This window comes from Macaca nemestrina, chromosome 15 (assembly GCF_043159975.1).
Source record: "Macaca nemestrina isolate mMacNem1 chromosome 15, mMacNem.hap1, whole genome shotgun sequence".
Taxonomy (NCBI): Eukaryota; Metazoa; Chordata; class Mammalia; order Primates; family Cercopithecidae; genus Macaca; species Macaca nemestrina.
Window position 1 is genome coordinate 4,882,494 of NC_092139.1, and position 26,285 is coordinate 4,908,778.

Below are 26,285 nucleotides of genomic sequence, written 5' to 3' on the forward strand. Positions count from 1 at the left end.
CTAAGGAAAATCCTTGAGCCATTATTTCATAATAGCTACCACCTCATATTTGATACACTTGCATACATTTAGCTTAAATTGTGTAATCTATTTGCCAAAATCTGAGTAAGAGTTGATCAGCATTTACTAATCTGGTTGTGGCTGGTGATATTATAATAAGGCTTTAGTCTTTTTAGTCTGTTTCTTATAGAATCCTGCTATTTATTCCAGGTAAACATTTTATAGATGAACATTAACCAAATGCTTTTTAGGATTTCCACATGCCTTTATTGCTTTTCATTTTAAAGTACCTTCTTAGAATGCTTAAAATTGAGTTCCAATGACTAGCACTGCTTCTCAGGGAGCACTGACAGTTTCTATTAGTGTATTTCTCCTGCAGGTTTGTAGGAGTGTTTTAAGCTGATTGTTTTTCGAGGAGCTACTTAGGCAGGTGCAAAAGTAATTGCGGTTCTTTTACTTTCAGTGGCAGAAACCATTACTTTCAATGGCAGAAACTGCAATTACTTTTGCACCAGTCTAGTAGAATTTCATTTTGGGAGAAAAGTATTGTTATTAGATGGCAGTAACTACTATAAAGGAAATAAATAGGGCAGTGTTCCTTCATTCAGCTTGGTTTAATGGATTATTGAGATAAAAAAATAAGCAATTAAATACCATGAAACCCCACCTCTACTAAAAATACAAAAATTAGCCGGGTGTGGTGGCAGGCACCTGTAGTCCCAGCTACTCGGGAGACTGAGGCAGGAGAATGGCATGAACCCAGGAGGCGGAGCTTGCAGTGAGCCCAGATTGGGCCACTGCATTCCAGCCTGGGCGACAGTGTGAGACACACACACACAAAAAAGAAGCAATTACACTGTAGCAGTATACATGATAGGGAAAGTATAAAATGCATATATAAGTATTTAATGCCTACTGTGTTCCAGACACTGATCAAGATGCTGGGGGACTCTTCTTTCCAAAACTATAGTTAGAATCCTCTCTCCCCTGAATATCCATAGTTGTAATATGTTATTCCTTTATTTTCTCTTGCTCTCCATAAAAGCCATTCTCCACAGTGGCTCCTTGAATCCTTCTTCTGTCTCTCTGACATGGCATACAAGGCTTTTTGTGGCCTGGTCTCTGGCTGTTTCTCTGATATTTCATGTATTTTCTATGATGACTGTGTTCCAGTCACATTTATTTTTCTATTTCTCTAACACAGATTATGCTAATCTTAGGTCTTTCTACTTCTTAGTTCTTCTGCATAGACCACTGCCTCCAGGTCCTTGCATCTTAGTCCTTCCTGATTAGATTTAAGCACAAATGTTGCCTTCTCATAGAGTATTCTCAGGCTACTCAATATAAAGCAGCCTCACAGCCACATTATTCCACATTGTCTTATTTCCTTTATAGTAGTTATTAAAATCATTTTGTTTATTTGTTGTTTGTTGTCTACTTTCCTGCATAGAGTGTAAGATTAATAAGATCAGGGACTTTTTTTTTTGTTTGTTTATAGCTGTTCAGTGGCTTATGTTTGTTGCAAGAATGAGTAAACAGAACATTGAAAGAATTGAAAGATATATAGAGGGCATAGGGGATTGGAAAAATATAGGAAGTGTGGAGCCAAAGGAGAATATAGGAAGTGTGGAGCCAAAGGAGAATTTTAAGTAAGAGGTAACATCAGTTCAATGAATATCTATTGAGAACTATGTGTCACGTATGTACTAGGCACTGGAGAACACATTTGTGTAAAAGATGCCCCGTGGTAGGGGAAATGGATAAAAATAGACTGGGGAGAACAGATTACAAAGGAATGAGACTAGAGGCAGTTAGGAGGCTTTTGCAATAATCCAGGTGAGAAATAATTGTGGGATAGTTTTGAGATATAACAATGGGCATGGATGGAAATTGATAGAATCCAGAAAGACTTGAGAGGAGATAGAACTGAGCAGACTTGGTGATTTGTTTGTAATTTTTTTAAAAAGAAGGATTACTAAAATTTGGGTAGCTAGATGGGAATTGAGTCATAAGTAGAGATATGGAAGCTATCTGTATATAAATGACAGAACCATGGTTTTTAATGAGTGCCTACATGAAAGAACTATGAAAAACCAATTTCTACAGGATAAGTAAAAGAGATTTTAGCTAGAAGGATACTTGAAGAATCGGCCAAAAGGGAACAAATTAAAAGGGTATAGTGTTATGGACGACAAAGGAAAGGAGGTTTTATGAGAGGAAATGATCAACACAATGAGATATTCCTGAGAGGTGAGGTTAAATACAAACTTGTAACCCATGAAAGAGCAGTTTCACTCATGCGATGAAGAGTTTAGGCATTCCTAGAAAGTTAAAATATTTGCTAAGGAAGTAAAGACATCAAGTTAAGGAAAGAGATAGCATGAGATGTGGACTCAAAGTAGGGGTTTCTGTTGGGTATTTTAATGATAAGAGCTTTCATAAATTGATGGTGAAGGGCAGATAGGGAGAGGTTGAAGGAAAAAAATTGAGGTCAAGAGAAGGAAGGAGTATAATGGAGGGAGAGTAGGAGGTGAAAATGGAACAAAATTGCTATAACATTGATAACTGTTGAAGCTGGGTGAGGGCATATTTTGGGTTTATAATATTATGATTTCTGATTTAAAATAATCTGTTTGAAAATTGCCATTATGTGCGTTTTTTAAAAAGTGAACTAAGTGCCTTGATATATAAGGAAGAATCAGTTTTAAGTTGGTAGATGATAGCAATTATTGGGAATAGAGTATGCCAGTTGAGATATTCCTCAAAAGAGCAAGTTTTTTTACACACAGAGAAATATGAGGCTGCTCAAAGCTTTGGGGAAAAATTAGAATACCACCCGTTTCCTCCTGATCCTGAGGTTTTGAGGTAATGGATAAAAGTAGAGAAGAGAAAGGAATTAGTGAAAATAATAAGGATTTAGAGGAATTTCTCAGGAATGAGTTGTCCTTAAGTAACAAAAGTATTTAATTTTTTTGGTTTTTTTGTTTGTTTTTGTTTTTGTTTTTGTTTTTTTGAGACGGAGTCTTGCTCTGTCGCCCAGGCTGGAGTGCAGTGGCACCATCTCGGCTCACTGCAAGTTCCGCCTCCTGGGTTCACACCATTCTCCTGCCTCAGCCTCCCGAGTAGCTGGAACTACAGGCGCCCGCCACCACGCCCGGCTAATTTTTTTTTGTATTTTTAGTAGAGATGGGGTTTCACTGTGTTAGCCAGGATGGTTTCGATCTCCTGACCTCGTGATCCACCTGCCTTGGCCCCCCAAAGTGCTGGGATTACAGGCATGAGCCACCGCGCCCAGCCAGGAATGGTATTTAATTTTTACTATAACTTTGTGAATTCAGTATCATTCAGTTATACAAATTTTCAATGAAAATACTTGGAGCTAACATTTTAGGTTATTATCATGCACATTCATGTTTAAATCAAAGGACAATCTGTTAATGAGTATTGTGGTTACAGGACCTGGAATAGGTAGTAGGAGTGGGAATTGAGGAATGAGTATGACTTCATAAAATATTTCAAAGAAAACATAAAAAGACTTGGTAACATTTTTAAAAAGGGTATCCTCTAATAAATATTAACAGTCATTCCTTTTTTGGTTAAGGATAGTAAATTGTCAAAAACATTTCGTTTTAAGAATGAACAAATACATTAAATGTAATATATAATATGTAGTTAATTGGTGGAGCAAGAAAGGTGTTATATAAACTAGTTAGTGACTAGTAAAAAATATTGATAGTTCATGTAACTTAAAATTTGATGTTTAAAGAAACTGTAAATCAGAAATAAATTATTTATTTATGGCCAAAACCTGTTTTTAAATTTAAGGATCATCAATGGGAAGCAGTTACTGTGCCAGAGGAAAAAGTACAAATATACAGCATTGAAGGTATTAAACTTGTTTTTTTTTTTTTAAAATAATTTTCTTAATTCTTACCATATGGAACAAATATTACATCCTTTCTGGGTTAACAAAACAGACTAATGAAAGCAAAATCAGTATTTTCAGATATTCACATTCAGAAATTCATCAAATTCCTTGATCCCATGTTTCCCTACTAATCTCCCAACTCTACACCTGTACTTACTTCCTTCCCTTTCTAGTCTAGAAACAGTGATCCAGTTTGTCATTCTTGTTTCTATGTTCAAGGCTCCTGACCTTCCATCCCATTTTCTTGATTAAATCTGAATATCTGGTTTCTCCAATCCTGTAACTGGAACTGCATAACACTAGTGGACAAAATCAGACTAGTACTATTACAAATTTAGATATTAAGACATATTTTAGTCATTTCAATAGACATAAAATATTTCATTATGATTTTTATTTGCGTTTTTCTAACGACCAGTGATACTGAGCACTTTTTCATGTGCTTTCTGGCCATTCATATATTTTCCTTTGTAAACTATATATTTTAAATATTTTGTTCATGTTTTATTGGACTGTCTAGTTCTTAGGTATCCTAGATTCTAATCCTTTTACAGATATATATGTTCTATATTTTCTCCAAAACTGTATCTTGCTTATTCATTTTCTTATTGATATCTGGTGAGCAGTTTTAAATTTTGAAATCTACTTGATCTATTTTTATGGTTATTGCTTTCTGTGACCCAAGAAATTTTTATCTAGTCTTAAATCACTAAGATGTTCCATTATTTTTCCACAAAAATTTTATAGTTTTAGCTTTTATGTTTAGGAGTATTATAATCTCAAATTAATATTTGATTAAGGTGTGATGTAGAGATTGGAGGTTCATTTTTTCATATGGATATGCAGTTATTCCAGGATTATTTGCTGTAAAGGGTTTTCTTTTCTATTGGATTTCTTGGGCTTCTTTGTTGAAAATCATGACTCTGTAATAGCGTGTCTATTTCTTGGTCCTCCAATCTGTTCTATTTATCATAGGTCTACTTACTATTCTTTATGTCAGTACCACACTGTTTTGATTATGGTAGATTTGTGGTTAGTCTTGAAGTCAGTATAAGTCTTCCAACATTGTGATTTTTAAAAATATTGTTTTGGAAATTATAGGCCTTTTGAGCTTCTATATAAATTTTAGAATAGGTTTATCGATTGCTTGTTGGAATTATGATTCAGGGTTTAGATCAATATGGGGAGAAATAACTTGTTAACAGTAGTAACTAGTTTATAAACATGGTGTATCTCTCCATTTGTTTAGGTCTTTGATTTCTCTCAACAGTGTTTCACAGTTTTCACTGTATAAGTCTTTTGATGAATTTGTTCCCAAGTGTTCAGTCTATATGTTTATAAATAGAATAGATCTTTAATTTTACCAGTCATGGGATCTGCAAAAGAGGTAGTTTTACTGTTTCCTTTCTGATCCTTATGCACTTCCTCCCTCGTTTCCTTTTGTTGCTTTATTGCAAGGGATAGAACCTCCAGTGCAATATTGTATAGAAGTGATAAAAGTGGACATCTTGGCCTACTTCCCAATCTTTGCTTAGGAAAGAGCATTCAGTATTTTACCATTAAGCATGATGTTAGCCAAAAGTCTTTTGTAGATAACCTTCATCAGGTTAAGGATGTTGATAACTCTTTATATTTGTCTATGCACGTGAAACCATCATGGCAATCAGGTTAATAAACATATCACCCCCAAAATTTCTTTGTACTTCTTTTAATCCATCCTTCTACCCCCAGGCAATTACTGATGTTTTCTTTATCTTTGATACTTTTACATTTTCTAGAGTTTATATAAATGGAATCATACAGTATGTAGCAATTTTTGTCCAGCTTCTTTCTTTTAGAGCACTTTAAAAAAATGATTCAAGCATGTTGCATTTATCAGTAGTTTATTCTTTTTTTTGCTGGATGTTATTCCATTGTATAGATATACTTCATTTGGTTTCTATAGTCACCTGTTGATGAGCATTTGTAATGTTCCCAGTTTTTAGCTATTATGAAATGTTGCTGTAAATATTCATGTATAATTAATTACTTCTGAAAATGTCTTTAGTTCCCTTAGGCAAATACTAAGGAGTTCAGTGGTTAGTTCAGACCCACAGGCATATGATTAGCTTTTGAAGAAACTTCTAAAATGTTGTCCAAAGTGATTTTACCATTTTACATTTTCACTATCAGTGTTTAAGAGTTCCATTTGTTCTACATCCTTCCTAACACTTTTATGGTCAGTCCCTCCTACCATCTTGCCTTGTTGTACTGGCTGTATAATCTTCAGTACAATGTTAGTAGAAATTATAAGAGCAGACATAATTGCCTAGTTTATGATGTTAGTGTTGAGGGTGAAGGGGATTATTTTTTCTTCTATAATTATTTCATGTTGACAATTTCTCTGTTAATTCAGGTAAACTAGTTGTTTAATTAGAGTGTGGCACTTTCCCATCTCTCTCTTGCTGCCTCGCTTGCCATGTGACACACCCACTCCCCTTTTGCCTTCTGCGATGATTAAAGCTTCCTGAGTCCCTCATCAGAGGCAAATACTGGCACCATGCTTCCTGTACAGCCTGCAGAACCATGAGCCAAATAAATCTTTTTTTGTAAGTTGCCCATCCTCAGGTGTTCCATTATAGCAGACTAATATAGTCTTCTTCTAAAAATATCTGTTGTTTCCTCTCTTGATCAGTCATGTGGTGTTGTCTCTATGCATGTCAAGTAATTTTATGATAGATAATGCATATACAGGAATGATAGATGCTCCAGATAGTCCTTCCACCAGAAGAGTTTCTTTATTTCTTCTTAGGCGGAGGGGCTGAAGGCCTGATCCAATCATGGATGTTTGTCTGTGTTTAGTTCTAGTTTTAAATTTACTCTTTGTCTTGTTTGCTTCTATTACTCAGGTGTGGCCATCCCAGTCTGTTGATGATGAGCCTATTAGATTTTTGTCTTCTGAACCTGAGAGACTATGGGAGATACAGTTCTGCCTCTTAGAGGTTTCCAGCTCAGCTCTCCAGCCATTCACTCTACTCAGTCCAAAGGCAAATATTTTGAGCAGGACACTGAGTATATGCCTGAAGATGATACATGTATCAGGCAGTACATTGATTCCAAGCCCATGAGACTATTAGAGAGTTAACTCTGCCTTTCATCAGGTTTGGTCCAGCTCCTTGTGCTGCCCCAGAATGAAAAGAAAATTAGTTATGCCTTTAAAGCTGTTAAGTGTCCTATTTGTTACTCCAGGCACTACTGCTCACTAAATACTTGCTTGTCGTCTTTTCTCCAGCAGAGGTTTTCTTAAGCCTACAAACAGAATTAGCAAATTTCCTTAGAGAAAAAAAGGCCAGAGATCTTGTTACATGTACAGCTCTCTGACACCTTTAAACATATGATATTTTAATCCTTCTGATTTTTTAAAACAGGATATTAGCCTGCCACAATATCCTACATTTTTCCCAGAAGTGGAAGTCTCCAACTTCCAACTTTGGACTCTCACTGCTACTCGGCAGTCTTCCATGTCCATAGTTGCCATCCCTCTCCAGTCCTCTAACAGCTACTATTTAAATTTTTAAGTTATCCTTAAGAACCTTGCCTTTTTTGCTTTCACTATGATGTGGTAATTGAGAAGAACATGAATTTTTCAGGTAAGAATGCCTTTACATTTTGGCCCTGCAGACCCTCCATCTCCAAACATCTTTGCATCTGTATCCTCCTTTATCTCTCCTGTAAAGAGAAGATATGTATCTACTCTTGTTGAAAGGTAATCTCTCCGAGTTCTCCTTACATATTCTCCAAGTCTTTGCTCCATCAATTCATATTTCTTGTATCTTCTTCCTCTCAGTACCTCTTTTCTCTCAGTTATATCAATGGGCTCAAATGTCTTATCATAAAACAAAAAGCTTACTTTTATCCTATGTCTTCCTGAAGCTATATTTTTCTCCCCATTCATAGCCAATTTTGAGAGAATAGTTTTTACTCTTTCCTTCTCTTTCTATTTATTCTTATGTTATAAAATCTTGATATATTGATATCCATAAATACTTGCATTTTATAGCAAGCAACACAACAATGTTTTCTTGTATCCTAGTAACACTGCTAACTAATTAAAAGGGAAACCAAGCCATTATATAGTCCAGACAGAGCAAATATCAGGAATTTCAACAATCATTAAAATATAACAAATATTCATAAATTTCTATGTAAGTAGCCATAACATAGGTAGACACATTTTTGTACAAATAGGCACAAAGCATTCAGCGAAATAGTAAATTTGAAGTAATTCTAATACCATGTACAAGCAAGGAATTAAAGCAAATATTATATTTAATATAATTTACAGTAAGCTATAGAAAAAGTCAAATGCATATCAGAGGAATAAAACAATCAGCAGAAATAGACCTAAAAATTACAAATGTTTTAATTTTCATCAAAACACGAAAAATTATCTTTAAAGCCACCTAAATTTTCATCTCTGAAACCTGAAAACTTGTCACTGTTTAACTTTTAAAAACTACTAGCACTCTGAGTTTGAAACTATGGTTACCACTTTCAAGCAATTGCTAATTCTTAGTACTTTCAAAGAGCATTACTGTGAAAGTTTCATGAGCATATTTTTGCAAAAGCAAATAAAACATTTTCTGCTTGGGCAGGCCTCATAAGAATCAGGATATTTCATAGCCTGTAGGACATTTGTCCCTTAGGCCACATCATGGCGTAGCCTGCAGAGCTTTTTCAGATGTAGAGATAAATTTCCTTATTTTGTGTGATCCTGCTCCCTCAGAGTTTTTCTCCTGCAGGCAGGGTTGGAGACTTCTCATCCAGCAATAGAATTCCTGCCACAAGTAGAATAGGAGCATGGTGGCCTCTGATCTGTAATACACGTCCTTTTATTAGGTGCCAGGTAATTTTTTGGTAACTTTTGTAGGGAGGGAGAGTGTGACTATTTCTTATAAACTGGTACTTGCTGTGTTCTCTGTTTACTGGATTGGTAAGTTCATTGAGGCCAAGTGCTAGATCCTTCTCACCTCACAATTTCCTGAAACTTAATTTTTATCAAGTGTTGTTTATTGTCAGCATGTTATAACAACTGTGGATTTAATAGAAATGTTTATATGCATATGTCTAGAAACATGGTAATTGTATGGAATTAAAGTTGTTTTTGTTTGCCTTTATTTAAATTAAGAAAATAGTATTCTCAGATGTGTTCAAGGAATATTTTATTAAGAATTTGTTAGGGTCCAGAATGTATTTGGGACTCTATCTTATCAGGTATAGCCATATCCCATATTTTATAGATAAGAATACTGAGGCTAGGAAAGCTAAATTGACTTGATTTATTTACCTAGGTAAGTAGTGTCAGAATTGATTAATTTAAACACTGTTCAATATTGAGAATTTGAATTTTGATTCAATTAATATGCTACATCCATGTCTTATTCATAGTATACTTGCAGAGTAGTATCATAGAAACAAACTAATCAGTGTTATTTGTTTGTATACAGTGAGAGAATCAAAGAAGCTACTAACAATAATTCTGAAAAATATAGTAAAAATTAGCAAAAGAGAAGGGAAAGAATTGCTTTTGTATTTTGATGCATCACTAGAAATCACTAATGTGACTCAAAAAATTTTTGGTGCAAATAAACATAGGGTAAGTCTTTAAACTTAATAAATATTTACTGTTTTCATAATTCTGGAAACACTCAGTTTGGGGTTATAAGTTTTATTGCATTTTTTCCTTTCTAGTATTCTTAAAATGTAGATTTTAGTTCTTTAAATTTGTACGGGTGAAGAGTCATGAGCTTGTTAGTCATATCCATTGAGATACCCATTAGAAAGTATCTGATGACAAAATTAGCAGCAGCTGCTCAAAACATTTAATGAATTTCTGCCAGGTGTTTAAAAAGTAAAATGAGAGAAAGCACTGTTTTCAAGATTTTAAACATCGTGAAAATTACACACATGATACATAAGAAGTAAATAATGGCATAGGGAACAAGTTGTAGATATTGAAGAAAGAGAAGGCTCATAAAGAGTCAGGTTTGGAGATAGGCATTATTATGGATATGGGACTTGAAATGGCCTTCGAAGTTGAAGGAAAGGATTTAGATAAAATACTTTCCAGGCATGTAGAAATTACGAGCCAAATATTGTTTAACTGAGAATTTAAGGTGACAATTCATGTGATGTGTTGGGGAGATATTCAATGGACAAATTTGAATAGTGCAAAAGATTTGTGTTGCAGAATATTAGATGTATTTGTTGTGAGGAACAAGGGTTCCTCACAATGACCCTTGTTCCTCACAAATGACAAGCTAAGCTGACTGGTTAATGGGAGTGATTGAAGTGTTCTGAGAAAGTATTCATATATGCAAAGTAATTATTTGGGATATTTGGCAATTTTGGAGGAAAACAGGTAGAAAATAATTACATTATTTTATTTTATAAAGTACATTTTATAAAATATAAAATGACATATAAAAAATGGAAAGAAAATGTCATCACTGTGAATTGATTTAATTTTAGGAATCTATCAGAAAACAAGGTATTTCAGTTGCCAAAACATCGCTGCATATACTTTTTGATGCAAGTGGATCACAGGTATGTCTCAGACTTACTTGATTTTTATCACTGGGCTAAGTTTAACCATAACTAATAGAACAGTAATAAAGGTGTTGTTGGACGGTGAATATATAGAAAACAAATGGTCTCAATATAAACAGTACCCCGATAAAATGTATATGATGTTTAAACATGTTATAAATGATAATTTTAGTGTAAAGTGTGGGGTTATTAATATCAGTTTAGTAACTTTAAAACTTTAATAAGGCAGTAAATGTCCTTACATTAATGCCAAGCTTGTTTTATGTCTATTAGTGTTTGAAAACATGGATACTTTTTATTGGATCACTTTGTAAAAATTATAACAGCACATAGATAGAAAAGGGAAACAATTGATATTTGAATATGAGATGAGTATGAGCTTTATTAAGACATCCAGTGATTGTTCATTACTTTCTGTGGTTTGCAGTTTTTAATACTTTTTTTTTCATGTTCTCCAACAGATTCTAGTGCCAGAAAGTCAAATCTCACCAGTCAGAGAAGAACTCGTTAGTTTAAAGGAAAAATCAAAGTCCCCAAAGGAATTTGCTAAACCTTCAAAATATATCAAAAACAGTAACAAAGGGAATAGAAATGATAGTCAGCTTGAGGTAAAGATGGTGTCAAAATACTGGCTTATAAAACTACCATTGATCAAATCATTGCTATATATGAGTACAGAAAGGAGCATCTATAATTTATATATTATTGGCCTTGATTAATCACATTTCAGTTTTTCTCCTACCTTTGACAAATGCAAACAAAAGATAGTGTGTGTCTTAGCAAATTGTGTACATGTTATGGGGTTAGAACAAGATATACCTTACACTTGTAAATTACAAATTAGAGATAAGATAACCTGCTTCTTGCATTTATCCTTTTTGTTCTATAATTGCATTTGACTATAATGTAGAATAGTAATGTATAATGTTCTGTTTATTTGCATGAGAAAAAAAAGTATGAGGTTCTTTCTTTTACTCCTTTTCTTCCTCTTCCATTGAAGGACCTCCTCTAGGTCACATCCAGGAGAACCATTTCTCATAATTGGAACCCCTACCACCATACCTTGCTGTGACACTTGACATTGTTGATAGCCCTCTGTTTCTTAAGGTCCTCTCCTTCAGCTTTCATTGTATACCACAGTTCCCTTTCTGCTTCTGTTACTACATCAGAAAAACTTTCTCTCTATACCTCTTTGTAGGTTAGCTCTAAACTCAAAACCTTGATATCCAGCTGTTGGAACATCTTGTTGCCTTTTCTTAGCTTCTTTCATATTCATGATGTGAGCTCTTAAAATGTAGCAGACTTTTCTTCAAAATTCTATAGCTATATCTCTACTTTTTTTTTTTCTGTATTTCCATTTGTATGTCTTTTCAAGACCTTTCCTGAAGTCTAAGCTCAAACATTTTATCTTTTGCCTAAAATCTGCATCTGTATTTCAGTACAAAAAATCTGCCTAATTTTTTTGGCAACATGCTTGATTCCAGCCTCTTCTCCCCTTATATCTGGAACCAAGGTGCTTGTGATTACTCTTTCATAGTATCTATCTCTCACATCCATTCTTTCTTATTTCTTCTACCATTACTCATCTCAGCACACTTAGATTAATACAGTAGCCCCCTTGTATGACTTTGTCACCACTGTTTTATCCTATGAGATACCCCATATAATCAGCGATTTTCCTTAAATATCAGTATCTTGATAGCATTCTTCTACTCCAAAAGCTTTGTGATTTCTGTGTTCATCCCACTGACTGAATAAATTTTGGCTCAGTTCTGAGACTTTGTATAATTTAATTTTACCTTTTCTATTAAAACTGTAATATGTATTCTCCCCTTTTGTAAGGTAGTTTGCTTTACTGTCTCTTTGCATGCCATGTTCATTCATGCCTCTAGATCTTCATTCACATTATTTCTTTTTTTGCCTTTACCCATCTAAAGCATACTTACATTTGCAAGTCTTGTTCATTTTCACTTTCTCTTTTTTTGCTTTCCTTTTAAAACATTTTACAAATCTTTTTTTTTTTTTTTTGTAGGAAGTCTTTTATTATACTTTAAGTTCTGGGATACATGTGCAGAACGTGCAGGTTTGTTACATAGGTATATATGTGCCATGGTGGTTTACTGCACCCATCAACCTGTCATCTACATTAGGTATTTCTCCTAATGTTATCCCTCCCCTAGTCCCCCACCCTGCAACAGGCCCCAGTGTGTGATGTTCCCCTCCCTGTGTTCATGTGTTCTTAACTCCCACTTATGAGTGAGAACATGGGGTGTTTGATTTTCTGTTCTTGTGTTAGTTTGCTGAGAATGATGGTTTCCAGCTTCATCCATGTGCCAGCAAAGGACATGAACTCATCCTTTTTTATGGCTGCATAGTATTCCATGGTGTATATATGCCACATTTTCTTTATCCAGTCTATCATTGATGGGCATTTGGTTTGGTTCCAAGTCTTTGCTATTGTGAATAGTGCTGCAATAAACATATGTGTGCGTGTGTCTTTATAGTAGAATGATTTATAATCCTTTGGGTATATACCCAGTAATGGGATTGCTGGGTCAAATGGTATTTCTGGTTCTAGATCCTTGAGGAATCACCACACTGTCTTCCACTTTCTTTTTATTTAGTTTTTGAGATGGAGTCTTGTTCTGTCACACAGGCTGCAGTGCAGTGGTGCAATCTCTGCTCACTGCACCCTCCACCTCCCAGAACCTCTGCTTCCTGGGTTCAAGTGATTCTCCTGCCTCAAATTCCCAAGGAGCTGGAATTATAGGCATCTGCCACCACACCTGGCTAATTTTTGTTTTTTGTTTGTTGGTTTGTTTTACTAGAGACAGGGTCTCCCTTGTTGGCCAGGCTGGTCTCGAACTCCTGACCTCAGATAATCTGCTCTCCTCGGCCTCCCAAAGTGCTGGGATTACAGGCATGAGCCACTGCGCCCAGCCCATTTTTTGCTTTCTTCATGGAGCTTTGCCTGATTATTTCAGTTGTTACTAATCTCTCACCTTTAGGTAACTATAACTCTCACAGGCACTTCCATATGTTTTGGCATGTTTATGTTACTATTTTGTTTTTTTAGTCTTTTGTTCTCAATTAAAAGTGTCATTTATTTCCTCTAGACAATTAGCACATGAAAGCTATTTTTGGTGTCTTTATATCAGAATCATGTTGGGTGCTTATTAACAATGCTGATTCTTAGCCCCACCTTAAATCTGTTGAATCATAAACTCTTGGAAAGGTCTTAAGCACACCAAAGTTGGAAAAACGCCACACTACTGTTAAATACCTGTGCTCTGTTTTCAATGAGGATGAACTGTTTGAGGCATTTATATGAATAAGTAACTTTTCAGGTCCCATTCACTATGCCACTAAAAACTTAATTTCTCTAAGAAAAATCTGTTGGCTCAGAAGCTTGTTTTCTAGTTAATGTTATAATTTTCCTTTCTGTTATCCTTTCCATCCTTCCCTCACATTTCATATACATACTCACAACTACATCATTTTTTCCCCTGTTCTAGGGGCAGGTGCCTTAAAACCAGCTCTTTTATGCCTCTATGCAGTATGTCACCATTTACTTCTTAACATGGCATCCTCTGAAACTCCTGTCTCCTGTAGTCCCTGCCTCTACTTATCTACTTCTGTCCCTCTTATAAATCAGTGTGAGATGATACGGGAGAAAACAAATCTTTATTGGAACCACTAGATTATGTGCCACTGAATCTATGAATTCCTGCAGCTACTTCTCCAGTTTAGCCTTCACTGATTATTAGTACAACTTTCAAAAATGTGTGAATATTTTGAAGAAAGCTTAATATGAAAGCACTCAAAATAATTTTATATAAAGATGTAATCCAAACATTATCCTCATGGTATAGAATAGGAAATTGCAAGCTATGGTTAACTAGATAAGCTCAATATTGATAAAATATTTTCAACTAGCATATAAAGGTACTGTACTTCATAGGTATGGATATTCTATAAATATTCTTTAAAACAGTGTTCCTTACTTGTTTTGGCTACTTATTTAATACCAAACATGAAGATGAACCTTTCATATCAGCCTAAAACATGGAAATTTATGGATATTGTGTTGTTTGTTTAAAAAAACATATATCTTTGGCATGTATCAAGGCAAAATGTTATAAGTAAAATTGCAGGATATTTAATTTCCAAAAGACTGTGTTTACAGTGGTTGTTTTTCATCATGGTTTCAGATAATTACTCCTAGCAAAAGAAAAATGTCTGAAGCATCAATGATTGTTTCTGGGGCAGATAGATACACTGTGAGAAGTCCAGTACTTTTCAGCAACACATGTAAGTTTTATAGTTTTAAAAGATTTCTAACAATTATTTTAAAGGAGGCATTTTTTAATTTAAGGAACTCTGAGCATAATTTACATAAAGGATAAGTTTGGTGTATAAAAATTGATAAAATATGAACCACAAATGTCTTCTAATGGGAGGAAAAGTATAATGCTAACATATGAACAGAACAATGTTCAAAATACTAATATTTGACAATAATTTGTTATAATTTAAGCAAGACACAGCATATCTTACTGGTTAAAACACTGAATTAACCAGGCCAGGCGGACTTAGCTCCCCACTTCCAACTGTGTACTTTGTACAGGTTATCCTCTAGCTAAATTTAGAACCAGTTTTTTTTCTATAAGTGGCACTTAAGTATCTCATCAAGTTGTTTAGAGGACTAAATAAAAATCACTCATTTAATAAGGAATCTAGTGAAACTTTAAACAGTGCCTGATACATACTAAGAGCTAAATAAAAGTTTTAAAAAATCTGATACTGTGTACTAGTTTCTTTACAGTCTTAGTCTATATGACAACTTAACATTGACCTTCTGTTCTAAAAATCTAGTTGCCTACTGGCCAATTGCCTAGTATCTGACAGGCTCCTCAAACTTAATAGGTCCAAAGTTAAATTAATCTTTCCATCCTCCCTGCAAATTTTTCCTTCACTTCTTATCTTGGTAAATGACATCTATATTCACTTACTTATCTAAGCCAGAAACCTGGGAACCATCTAAGAATGTTCATTTCTTACCTTCCTCATCTGAAAAGTACCTCAACAATAGCAATAGGTAAAAAAAAGAAAAAGAAACCTGCAATCCTTATCCTCCTTTTTAGCAATACCACCACGAAGAAGAAGAATTAAACCACCACTGCAAATGACGAGTTCTGCAGAGAAACCTAGTGTTTCTCAAACATCAGAAAATGGAATGGATAATGCTGCATCACTGAAATCTAGACCATCAGAAGAAAGACATAAGAGAGATAATACAGACAAAGTAACTTTACCTTGAAAGTATTTTTAAAAATTTTTTTCAAGTAATTGTGGAAATATGCATTGAACTAACTTCTTTTGCAAGCTGCAAATGTCTCATTTTGTTTAAAGCATTACCTTTTTTTCCCCCTAAGTATCATTTATTGCTCTTGAAAGTAGAGTCCTTCTGGCATATATGACTCATTTACTGTGCTTACAATAAAACTTATGAATATTCACTATAACTTGATTTACACATTTGGGAGCATAAATGAACTTGCCATAATTATGTAATTTATTATACAAATTAGTGACTGCTATAGGGAAGGCTGTGGTATAGGAATGTGAGATACAAGTGGACTGTGTCCTTAAGTTTCTCAAAATCTAGCATGAAAATTAGATAATAAGTTATAAGCATTCTCAGATGTACACATATAGGATGCAGTAGTAACCAAGTAGTAGAGGGTCAAGTGCCTAACCCTGTAGCTAGATGTGAGGGTAAAGGTCAGGAGATGCTTTTTAAGAAAATATGGAGAGAGAATTGACTTTTGAAAGGTCAATAAAGAGTCAAATGGATATTGAGGAGAAGGGCATTTGTTCCAGGTCGTTGAAAAGACAGAGCAGGAAAGGATGAGAGAATAGTTTCTTCAAGAAACAGGAGGTAATCAGAGTTGCAGATAAGCTTGTAAAGGAGGAACATCTAATAGCTTTTGTTTTTTCTGAAGTGTGAAGATGGTGAGTTTCTCCTAGAGATCTGTTGAAGTACAGGATTCAGGGACATGTAAAGCTATGTGCAAGGTAACGGAGAGGCCTAAGAATAACTGTTAGATAATGTTGAGGACCCAGTTTAAATATGACTTTTATAGCATAAATATGTTTATAAATATGTACAATTTTCTCAAAGCTTAGTAGCCTTGGTGTTGATAGTAAGATGAGAACAGATGATGGATTCTTAAAATTTAAATGGGTATGTGGCAGAAAGATAAAGCGTATGAAAGTTGAAGATATTACAAGAAAATAGTCAAAGTAATGGTTCAAGTTGTCTTAAGTGTTTCTTAATAAGGGGATTTTTTTCAGTTGTGCGACATGGTCCTAAATGTTGTAGGATGATAAGCATGCTAGCTAGGATCGTGCTTACCTATTGTCAGGAGAAACCCTCTGTCGTTGTAACAACCCAAACCACACCTGCGTATTTCCGTAACGTTCCCCTCCCAGTGCGGAGAATCACTGGCTAGAGTAAGAAGGAGAGGCAGCCAGGATGAGGCAAAATATTTTAGACTAATGGGAATATTTTTCTGACAATAGTGGCAGATTTGTATTTGATCTGGATTAAATGTGTATCTTTGGCTATGGAAATAGGGAAGCTCGCTGTAGGAAAGAAGTTACCTGGGCAATGCAGTAGATATTGTTATAAATAAAAAACTTACTAAACAAAAATCATCCTCATCAATATCTGATGATAATTCTGAAAAAACAGGAAAAGTGAAATATAAGAAAGAGTGGACCATATCAAAATCGACAAAGCAGGCTATGTAATCAGTAGCAACTGGAGAGATTTCTCATGGAGAGTACAGAACTTGTCAGTTACAGATGAAAATTGAATTATTCTAGCTGTGGCTGTGATCAGAAAATTTATGCAATATTCTGCCTCATCTGCAGTGACAGTTTTCTTGTGTTTTAGGATAGGGAACATTCAGAAATGGGCATAACGTTTATGAAATATATAAAAATAGTATCCAACTTTTCATATCAAGGCAGATTTATTTTAAAACACTCAAACCTTAATACTCTAACGTTTAAGTTGTTTTCCTATAACATCTTAAGTTTACGTTAACATGTTTCCCGTGTTTACAGCACATCAAAACTGCTAAGTGTGTAGAAAACACAGAAAATATGAACGTTGAATTCTCAAACCAAAATTTTGGTAAGTATCTTGTGGTTTAATTTAATTTTAGTCATTTTTTTTTTTGAAAACATACTTCTCTCTGTATTTTCCTTTAACTCCACTGGCTTTCATTGATTTGAAAAAGATTTACAAAGAATTTGTTTGACTTTGTGCAAGGAATTTTTGAGGTTACAAAGAAATATACAACCTTTGTTCCCCAGAAGTTTGGGTCTAAGAGGACGCAAAATCGATCAATCCATTCATCCTAATACGTGAACCTTTATACGTTTCTATACTAACTCCCCATCCCACTGCCAACTGCATGAAAAAAAATGAAAATATAATAATACTTGTTTTATTTAGATGAGCTCCAGGATGTTATACCTGATTCACAGGCAGTGGAAAAAAGAGATCATACTGCGTAAGTATGAGAAAATCATCAAATCATTTAGTCTATACTATTGCTGTTTTTAGTGAATACAACAGATTTGGAGGAAAAGGACTTTATATGATTAGAATGTAGCATTAATCATCTCTTAAGTGTTATGACAGCACAATGGGGAATGATGTATACGGTTTTTTCCCCCCATATGGACCAATATAACTCTTTTCAAGTGGAGAGACTTAAAATGAATGAGATTTTAAAAATGTATAAACAATGTGTAGAAATTTAACTTAGTTTACAGTAGAACATGTAATATAAGATATATTTACATATTATTTACACACATGTAATACATTGCTTTCAGTAAACTTTGACTACATTAAAAATCAAGGTCTTAAAGTCATAGGCTAATGTTTTATAACATAGTAAGCAAATTATTTTCTAGATTACCTGGTGTTTTAGACAACATCTCTGGAAATAAAATGCACAGCAAATGGGCATGTTGGACACCTGTAACAAACATTGAACTATGTAATAACCAAAGAGCAAGTACTTCATCAGGAGACACATTTAATCAAGGTGAAACTGAATTTTATCTATATATAATAGTTCAGTGTTAATTTCCTCAAATGTCTGACAAGCATTAAAACAAATTTAACAAATTTTACATATTGTCAAATTACTAATTAAAAAAATTAATTTCTCATTTTCCTCAATAGATATTGTTATAAATAAAAAACTTACTAAACAAAAATCATCCTCTTCAATATCTGATCATAATTCTGAAGAAACAGGAAAAGTGAAATATAAGAACGAACGAACCGACCATCTCAAAATAGATAAAGCAGAAGTAGAAGTTTGCAAGAAACACAATCAACAACAAAATCATCCTAAATATCCAGGGCAGAAAAGTACTGAAAACTCCAAGCAGAGTGATTGGCCTGTTGAATCTGAAACTACTTTTAAATCGGTTCTCCTAAATAAGACAATTGAAGAATCGCTGATTTATAGGAAGAAATACGTATTGTCAAAAGATATGAATACTGCTACTTGCGATAAAAATCCTTCTGCTAGCAAAAATATGCAAAGTCATAGAAAAGCAGGGAAAGAATTGACTTCTGAGCTTAATTCCTGGGATTTGAAACAAAAAAAAATGGTGAGCTTTCAATGTGTTTTGATTTTTGCATATCCATAAGATGCCTACTTGATAACATAAGAAAGAAGCTTGATTAATTGCTACACATTTAATATGTGTAGTACCTTGTTTAATTCAGTGCCCAGACTCTGAGAATTCCTTCTTAAACTCCTCACTCACCTCTCTCTTGTCCTAGCTCTGACAGAACAGTAGTAGGCACATATCAGACATGTAAATATGTATAGAATTAATGAACCATGCAGTTCCTATCTCTTCTTTTTGGGTTCCTCCCACTCTTTCCTTTTGACTTGCATATAGAACTGTTTGTACATTTCTTATAATTCTTACCTTTCTTTTTAATAAATGGTTATTTTTTTTTCTCTCTATGACTGTAACCATAGACTATGTTTTGTTCAACATTTGTTTTCCTGCATGTCCTAGCACAGCCTTGTACACAGTAACATCTCAAATATTTTTTGGATGAATGCATTTAACCTTGAGAAGGTTTTGCAAGAAAGTATGTAAATGGGTTGGAAGAGACTGTCTTCTATTGTAACTGTTACTCATCATCATTAGAGCTCCCACTTTCTTTTTCAGATTAATCATCTCTGGAGAACATCTCTAAGACATTTTTAGCTACTTTGCCACCAGACTTCCAGGGAAGAAAATTTTACTTTTTTGTAACAGTATGGGTAAATCCTTTTTTCTTAACTATCAAAATGCAGATTAAGAAAAAAAAAACTTTAATTAGAATATACATTTCCACTGCAAGTAATGCAATCTGCTTTTTGATATTTCTAAAATAATCCAGGTTTTGTAGGCTTTTATTTTCATTTATCTTCAGTAGTAATGCTGATACCTGCATAGCCAGATTTCTAGAGTCAATGTAAAATGTTCACACAATGTAACATCTCAATGTGCAAATTACATTTAAAAGATAATTTGCAACTGTGTATAATTAGGCATTATTTTTCTCGACCAGTCTCCTTTAAAATATTTTCTACACCTGCAGCTCACTTTTTGTGCCTAATTTGGCTGTTTTCTTCTTTAATCATATTCTTTTGGGTCCCTTTTTTTCTTGGATCCTAATATGTTATTTTCTCTTTCTCAGCTGCTATTTACTTCCCTCAGTCCCAGGGGAAATAAGGTTCTTTTTGTCCAAACAAAGATCTGTCTTTAAATTTAAATTTTAAATTGCTTTCTTTGGTATTTAGAATAATTTCACATAATTTCCCTGAGCTAGTCATTTCTTTTTTCTGGGAGCACAAAACCTAATAATCTTTTCTAAGCTGTGCTCTGATTTTAAAAAAATCAACTTCCTGTTTTCAGAAATTGTCTTCAGTCCTTCATAGAGTCACTACCTGTATCCTATTTAGGATTTCCCACCAGTTCCATGAATCACTGTCTTCTACCTACCTACCTACCTACCTACCTACCTACCTACCTACCTATTCATTTATTATAGTTTAAGTTCTGGGGTACATGTGTAGAACGTGCAGTTTTATTACATAAGTATACATGTGCCATAGTGGTTTGCAGCACCCATCAACCCATCATCTACATTAGGTATTTCTCCTAATGCTATCCCTCCCCTAGCCCCTCACCCCCCAACAGGTCCCAGTGTGTGATGTTCCCCTCCCTGTGTTCATGTGTTCTTAACTCCCACTTATGAGTGAGAACATGGGGTGTTTGATTTTCTGTTCTTGTGTTAGTTTGCTGAGAATGATGGTTTCCAGCTTCATCCATGTGCCAGCAAAGGACATGAACTCATCCTTTTTTATGGCTGCATAGTATTCCATGGTATATATATGCCACATTTTCTTTATCCAGTCTATCACTGATGGGCATTTGGGTTGGTTCCAAGTATTTGCTGTTGTGAATAGTGCCACAATAAACATACATGTGCATGTGTCTTTATAGTAGAATGATTTATAATCCTTTGGGTATATACCCAGTAATGGGATTGCTGGGTCAAATGGTATTTCTGGTTCTAGATCCTTGAGGAATCACCACACTGTCTTCCACAATGGTTGAACTAATTTACACTCCCAACAGTGTAAAAGCATTCCTATTTCTCCACATCCTCTCCAGCATCTGTTGTTTCCTGACTTTTTAATGATCATCATTCTAATGGGTGTGAGATGATCACTGTCTTCTAAGGTAGCCATCTGTCTGATACTGTCTTTCTACTTATTGGATCACCCCAGAGCAACCTATGTTCTTAAATGGCACAGATTTCCCAGGCTGGCTCCAATTATACTGGAATTTCTGAAATCATACAGTATTTTAGAGAAGGTTCATTTTGGTACCTTTCTATCAAGACAAGTAAACCATGTTTGCAATCTGATAATCTTAAGGGAACATTAATAACTTAGTACCTATTATATATAAGAACATATGGACTTCAAAATGGTTAAAATAGTAAATTCTGTGTTTACTAGAGTTTTGTGTATATCACTATAATTAAAAAACCTATATGCCTTATAACCAGAGAAAAGTAAATATAAACTCGGGAGCCCTCATGTCTTTAAGAATACTACCGTAGTTTATTAAAACGAAGTTATCTAAATTATGCTGAGAATAATTCTTATTTTGTAGTCCTTTTACTTTTAAAAATTTATTTTTGGAGCAATTTTAGTTCCAAAAGTGAGTAGAAAGTATAGAGATTCCTCATATACCCATTTACCCATTCCCCTGTTGTTAACATCTTGCATCACTGTGGTACATTTGGTAGAATTGATGAATCATTATTGATACATAATGATTAACTCAAATGCTTAGTTTACATTAGGTTCCATGCTTTGTTATACATTCTGTGTGTTTTGACAAATATGTAGTGAAGTGACATATCTACCATTACAGTATTACACAGAATAGCTTCAGTGCCCTACCATTCCCCTGTGTTCCACTTGTTTGTACTTTCGACTAGGAATGTGTTAAATCTATAGATCAAGTTAGAAAGAACTGACATCTTGACAGTATTGAGCTTTCTATCCATATATGTGGAATATCTCTTCATTTATTTAGATCTCCTTTGATTTCTTTCATCAGAGTTTTGTAGTTTTTCTCTTGTACATGTTTTGTTAGATTCACATTTAAGTATTTCTTTTGGCAGTGCTAATGTAAATTATATTATGTTTTTGATTACAAACTCCACTTGTTCATTGCTGGTTTATAAGAAAGTGGTTGACTTTTGTATATTAACCTTGTAATTTGCAATCTTGCTACAATTGCTTATTACTTCCAGTAGTTTTGTTGCTAATTCTTTGAGATTTTCTACATAGACAGTGAGGTCATTTGTGAACAAAGACAGTTTTATTTCTTCTTTCCTAATCAATATACCTGTTATTTCCTTTTTCTGCTTATTGCCTTAGCTAAGAATTCCAGCACAATGTTAGAAAGAAGCAATGAGAGGGGACATTTTTGCCTTCTTTCTGATTTTAATAGGAAAAGCATCTTGTTTCTCACCCTTAAGTGTGATGTTAGCTGTAACTGTTTTTGTAGATATTCTTTATCAAGCTGAGAAAGTTTCCATTTATTCCTAGTTTGCTAAGAGTTTTTTTATCATGAGTTTGTGTTGGATTTTGTCAGATGCTTTTTGTGTATCAATTTATATTGATTATTTTAAGTTAGCCTGTTGATATGATGGAGTACATTAATTTTCAAATGTCAAATCAGTCTTGCATGCCTAGAATAAATTCCACTTGGTAATAGGTGAGTAATTCGTTTTATAGGTTGTAGGATTTGATTTGCTGATACTGCTGATGTTACAGATTTTTGCATATGTGTTTATGGGAGATATTGGTTTGTACTTCTACTTGTTTGTAATGTCTTTGGTTTTGGTATTAAGGGGATATTGGCCTCATAGACCAAGTTAGGAAGTAGTTCCTACTCTTCTATCTTCTAGAAGATTGTGGAGAATTGGCATAATTTCTTCCTTAAATGTTTGATAGAGTTCACCAGTGAACTCTTTCTGGTGTTTTGTTTTGGTAGGATATCAAGTATTCATCCCATTTCTTTAATAGACATAGGCCTAGTCAGATGATCTGTTTCTGTTTACATAAGTTTTGGTAGATTATGTCTTTCAAGGAATTGGTCCATTTCATCTAGCCTATCACATTTGTGGGCATGGAGTTCGTACTATTTACTTATTATTTTAATGTCTATGTGATCAGCAGTGATGGTCCTTCTTTCATTTCTGATAGTAATTTGTTTTTTTCCTCTTTCTTCTTTGTTAATCTGACTAAAGGTTTATCAATTTTATTGATCTTTTCAAAGAAATGGCTTCTCCTTTTTTCAGTTTTTTATTCTCACGGGTAGAAACATTTTTAAAAATGTCTACAAAGCACTCTGTAAAGTTCTGTTAAAATATTTATCTTGAGTTATTTCAATGCCTAACAAAGCTCAAACTTATTAAATAATTGACTCTATTTCTCTTTACAGGTATAAATAGAACCAGATTTATCTTAAAAGTTTTTTTTCAGCCTTTATTTTCCTTTGAAGATTAACTGGTAGAGTTTAAAAGTAACTTACAAATTTTTTCAGAGAGAAAAGTCAAAAGGGAAAGAATTTACCCATGCAGCAGAATCCTTGATAAGCCAAATCAATAAAAGATACAAAACAAAAGATGACATCAAGTCTACAAGAAAATTAAAGGAGTCTTTGATTAACAGGTATGTTCTTAAATTTCAGATATGAATATTTTTCTGACCGATATATTACACAATTTAAAAAAGGTTAATTTTAAACATAGGTTCAGATAATGTAACTTTTCAGTAGAAAACACATGGTTACTTAATACTTTTATAAATAGTAGATGTTTAAATTACACAGGAAGGGAACTAAATTTGAAATTTGTCATTCTATTGTCTAGTTACATTTTATATAGGATCAAACACATATCAACACAACATACCATTTTAAAAATAAATCTTTAAGATGTAGACATTGTACTTACTGAATCTAGTAATGAATAAACTAAATATATTTAAATACATTGCTTAATGAAATACAAAATTTAACCAGATATGAGAGTTTTTTTGTAGTAAATAGTACATTCTTTGCAGTCTTTCCAAAGATTGTGTTTATTACAGAATGTCCATTTATAGTCTGTCAGGTTGTTAATTCAAGTTTATGTTAATTCTGGCCTTACTATAGATCATGAATAAATGACTCTTATGGCAGAATCATTCATTTTAAATTCACACTTTCTGCTGCATTAATGATTCAGCTTTGAAGGCTCTATTGTATTCATTTTAAATTCACACTTTCTGCTGCATTAATGATTCAGCTTTGAAGGCTCTATTGTAAGTGCTATTTACTGTGAGTGAAGTAGCAAAAATATCAGACTATTACTGTTACATTTTGGTTATTTTTAACATATTGAATATAGATTTAGTGATATAAATGTGGTTTATCTTAAATAAAATGACTTATGAAAAATATTCTATTGATACTTAATTGCTTTTTCAATTTTGACAAAATCTTTTTTTACAGTGGTTTTTCAAACAAATCTGTTGTACAACTCAGTAAGGTAGGTGTTATTTACTTCACCAAATGTGTAGTCAAACTCAGTATTTGACCATAAACACTAAAATAACATAGTGGTAAAGTGGAATTTGATAATGATGTTTTTGGCGTATTGCTAAATGAATGATAACCACTGACGGGTTTAGTAGCAAGTACTCAGAATAGCCCTCCAACCTTCTGTTTTTCAAATAAAATGCTTCTATTAGATATATGAGCATAATATTTTTACTTTTTGGTATATGATTCACTATATCCTTTTCACTGTGTGTGTGTGTGTTAATAGCCGATCCCATCTTTCCTAATAATTAGATCCTACTGAAGTTCCAATTTTGTTTTAAAAAACCTTTACTCTTTATCCAGGCTTATAATATAAATTATCTTTTTTCTAATTCCTCACAGTTGCTCTCTGTGTCCACTTAATATTTCAAGTTTTGAAGTTCACCCTCTGTAAGTTCTTCTAGAATGTTTTCTCCCCTGTCTAGGCCAACTCCTATTAGCCCAGTTTCGGTTCTGATTTCTAATCTCTGGATTATTACAATAGGCTTTATGTATTAATTTTCTTTGCCTCTAGCATTTCTCTGTGTCAATCCATACATTACATTCACTACCAGCTTTTTTTCTTTCCAAAGCACACAGCTCCAATCATGCCACTTTTTTGTTCAGAAACCTTTTTTTGGTCCCTGTTGCTTATTGAATTAAATGGAAACATAGACTGGCTCACTTGTCCCTTTAAAAGATTATCTTGTTTCTTAATTTTCTAGGCATGTCATGTTTAACTGAAACATGATAACTTGAGGTTTCCTGAAGTAAGTCTTTCCTAAGTATTTATTCTTTTTCTCTTTGCAATGAACTTTGAACTTAGTCAGCAGGCTCTCTCACCCTCTTATCTGATTATTAAAATATTTCTCTTTGCAAGTCTTGCTTTGTACCTTCCTTATGAAAACTTTCCAAGATGCCCTGACTCAAAAACCCATTTGGCAATAATTCTGAATCTGTACAATAGAGTGTTTTGGTACCTTTTACATTTTTATTTATTTTTGCTATTTTACTCATGGGGTTTTTTTTCTTCTTCTATTTTTTCACTACACTTTATTCTGAATCATCTTTGTATTTTCTGTAACATTTTTGTGCTCACCTTTGTATCCTCTATAATACCATTGATACCTTTGGCTTATCTTCTTTAACATCTTTGCTCATTTTTACATATTCTGTAACAGCACACAAAAGATGCAACAGATGAATGAACACGTGTATGCAAGCACTGGTAAAAACAATACTGGGAAGGATAAGTCAGATAAATGATCAGAGGAGTAATATATTGAGAGAACCTTTTTAAAATAATGCAAATACTTCTATATAAAATAGCCGAGAGAAATAAATTGAAGATGTCACAAAATAAAATTAATACTTTAGGTTTTAATATTTCTAACTTACTAGATAGTCTAATTATTTCTGATCAGTAATCATTAATACAACATATTACAATTAATAATTTATTAAATGTTATTTTATTTAACTTCTTTTTTGCCCTCACTACTTTGAGATCTGGTTGTAT

General features: G+C 33.7%; 1 protein-coding gene across 3 annotated transcripts in view; it reads left to right on the forward strand.

The window, feature by feature from the left end:
- The window catches only part of LOC105470558 (synaptonemal complex protein 2), a 68,667-nt gene that overhangs the window by 22,101 nt on the left and 20,281 nt on the right, over positions 1–26,285 (forward strand). For all 3 annotated transcript variants that reach the window (XM_011722647.3, XM_011722649.3, XM_071079091.1), the window contains exons 14-25: positions 3,826–3,886; positions 9,415–9,563; positions 10,439–10,513; positions 10,978–11,124; positions 14,728–14,827; positions 15,661–15,821; positions 17,651–17,720; positions 18,045–18,102; positions 18,512–18,645; positions 18,786–19,222; positions 23,747–23,874; positions 24,698–24,734. In XM_011722647.3, the coding sequence (XP_011720949.2) occupies positions 3,826–3,886; positions 9,415–9,563; positions 10,439–10,513; positions 10,978–11,124; positions 14,728–14,827; positions 15,661–15,821; positions 17,651–17,720; positions 18,045–18,102; positions 18,512–18,645; positions 18,786–19,222; positions 23,747–23,874; positions 24,698–24,734 (1,557 nt within the window). The remainder of the gene's footprint in view (positions 1–3,825; positions 3,887–9,414; positions 9,564–10,438; positions 10,514–10,977; positions 11,125–14,727; positions 14,828–15,660; positions 15,822–17,650; positions 17,721–18,044; positions 18,103–18,511; positions 18,646–18,785; positions 19,223–23,746; positions 23,875–24,697; positions 24,735–26,285) is intronic.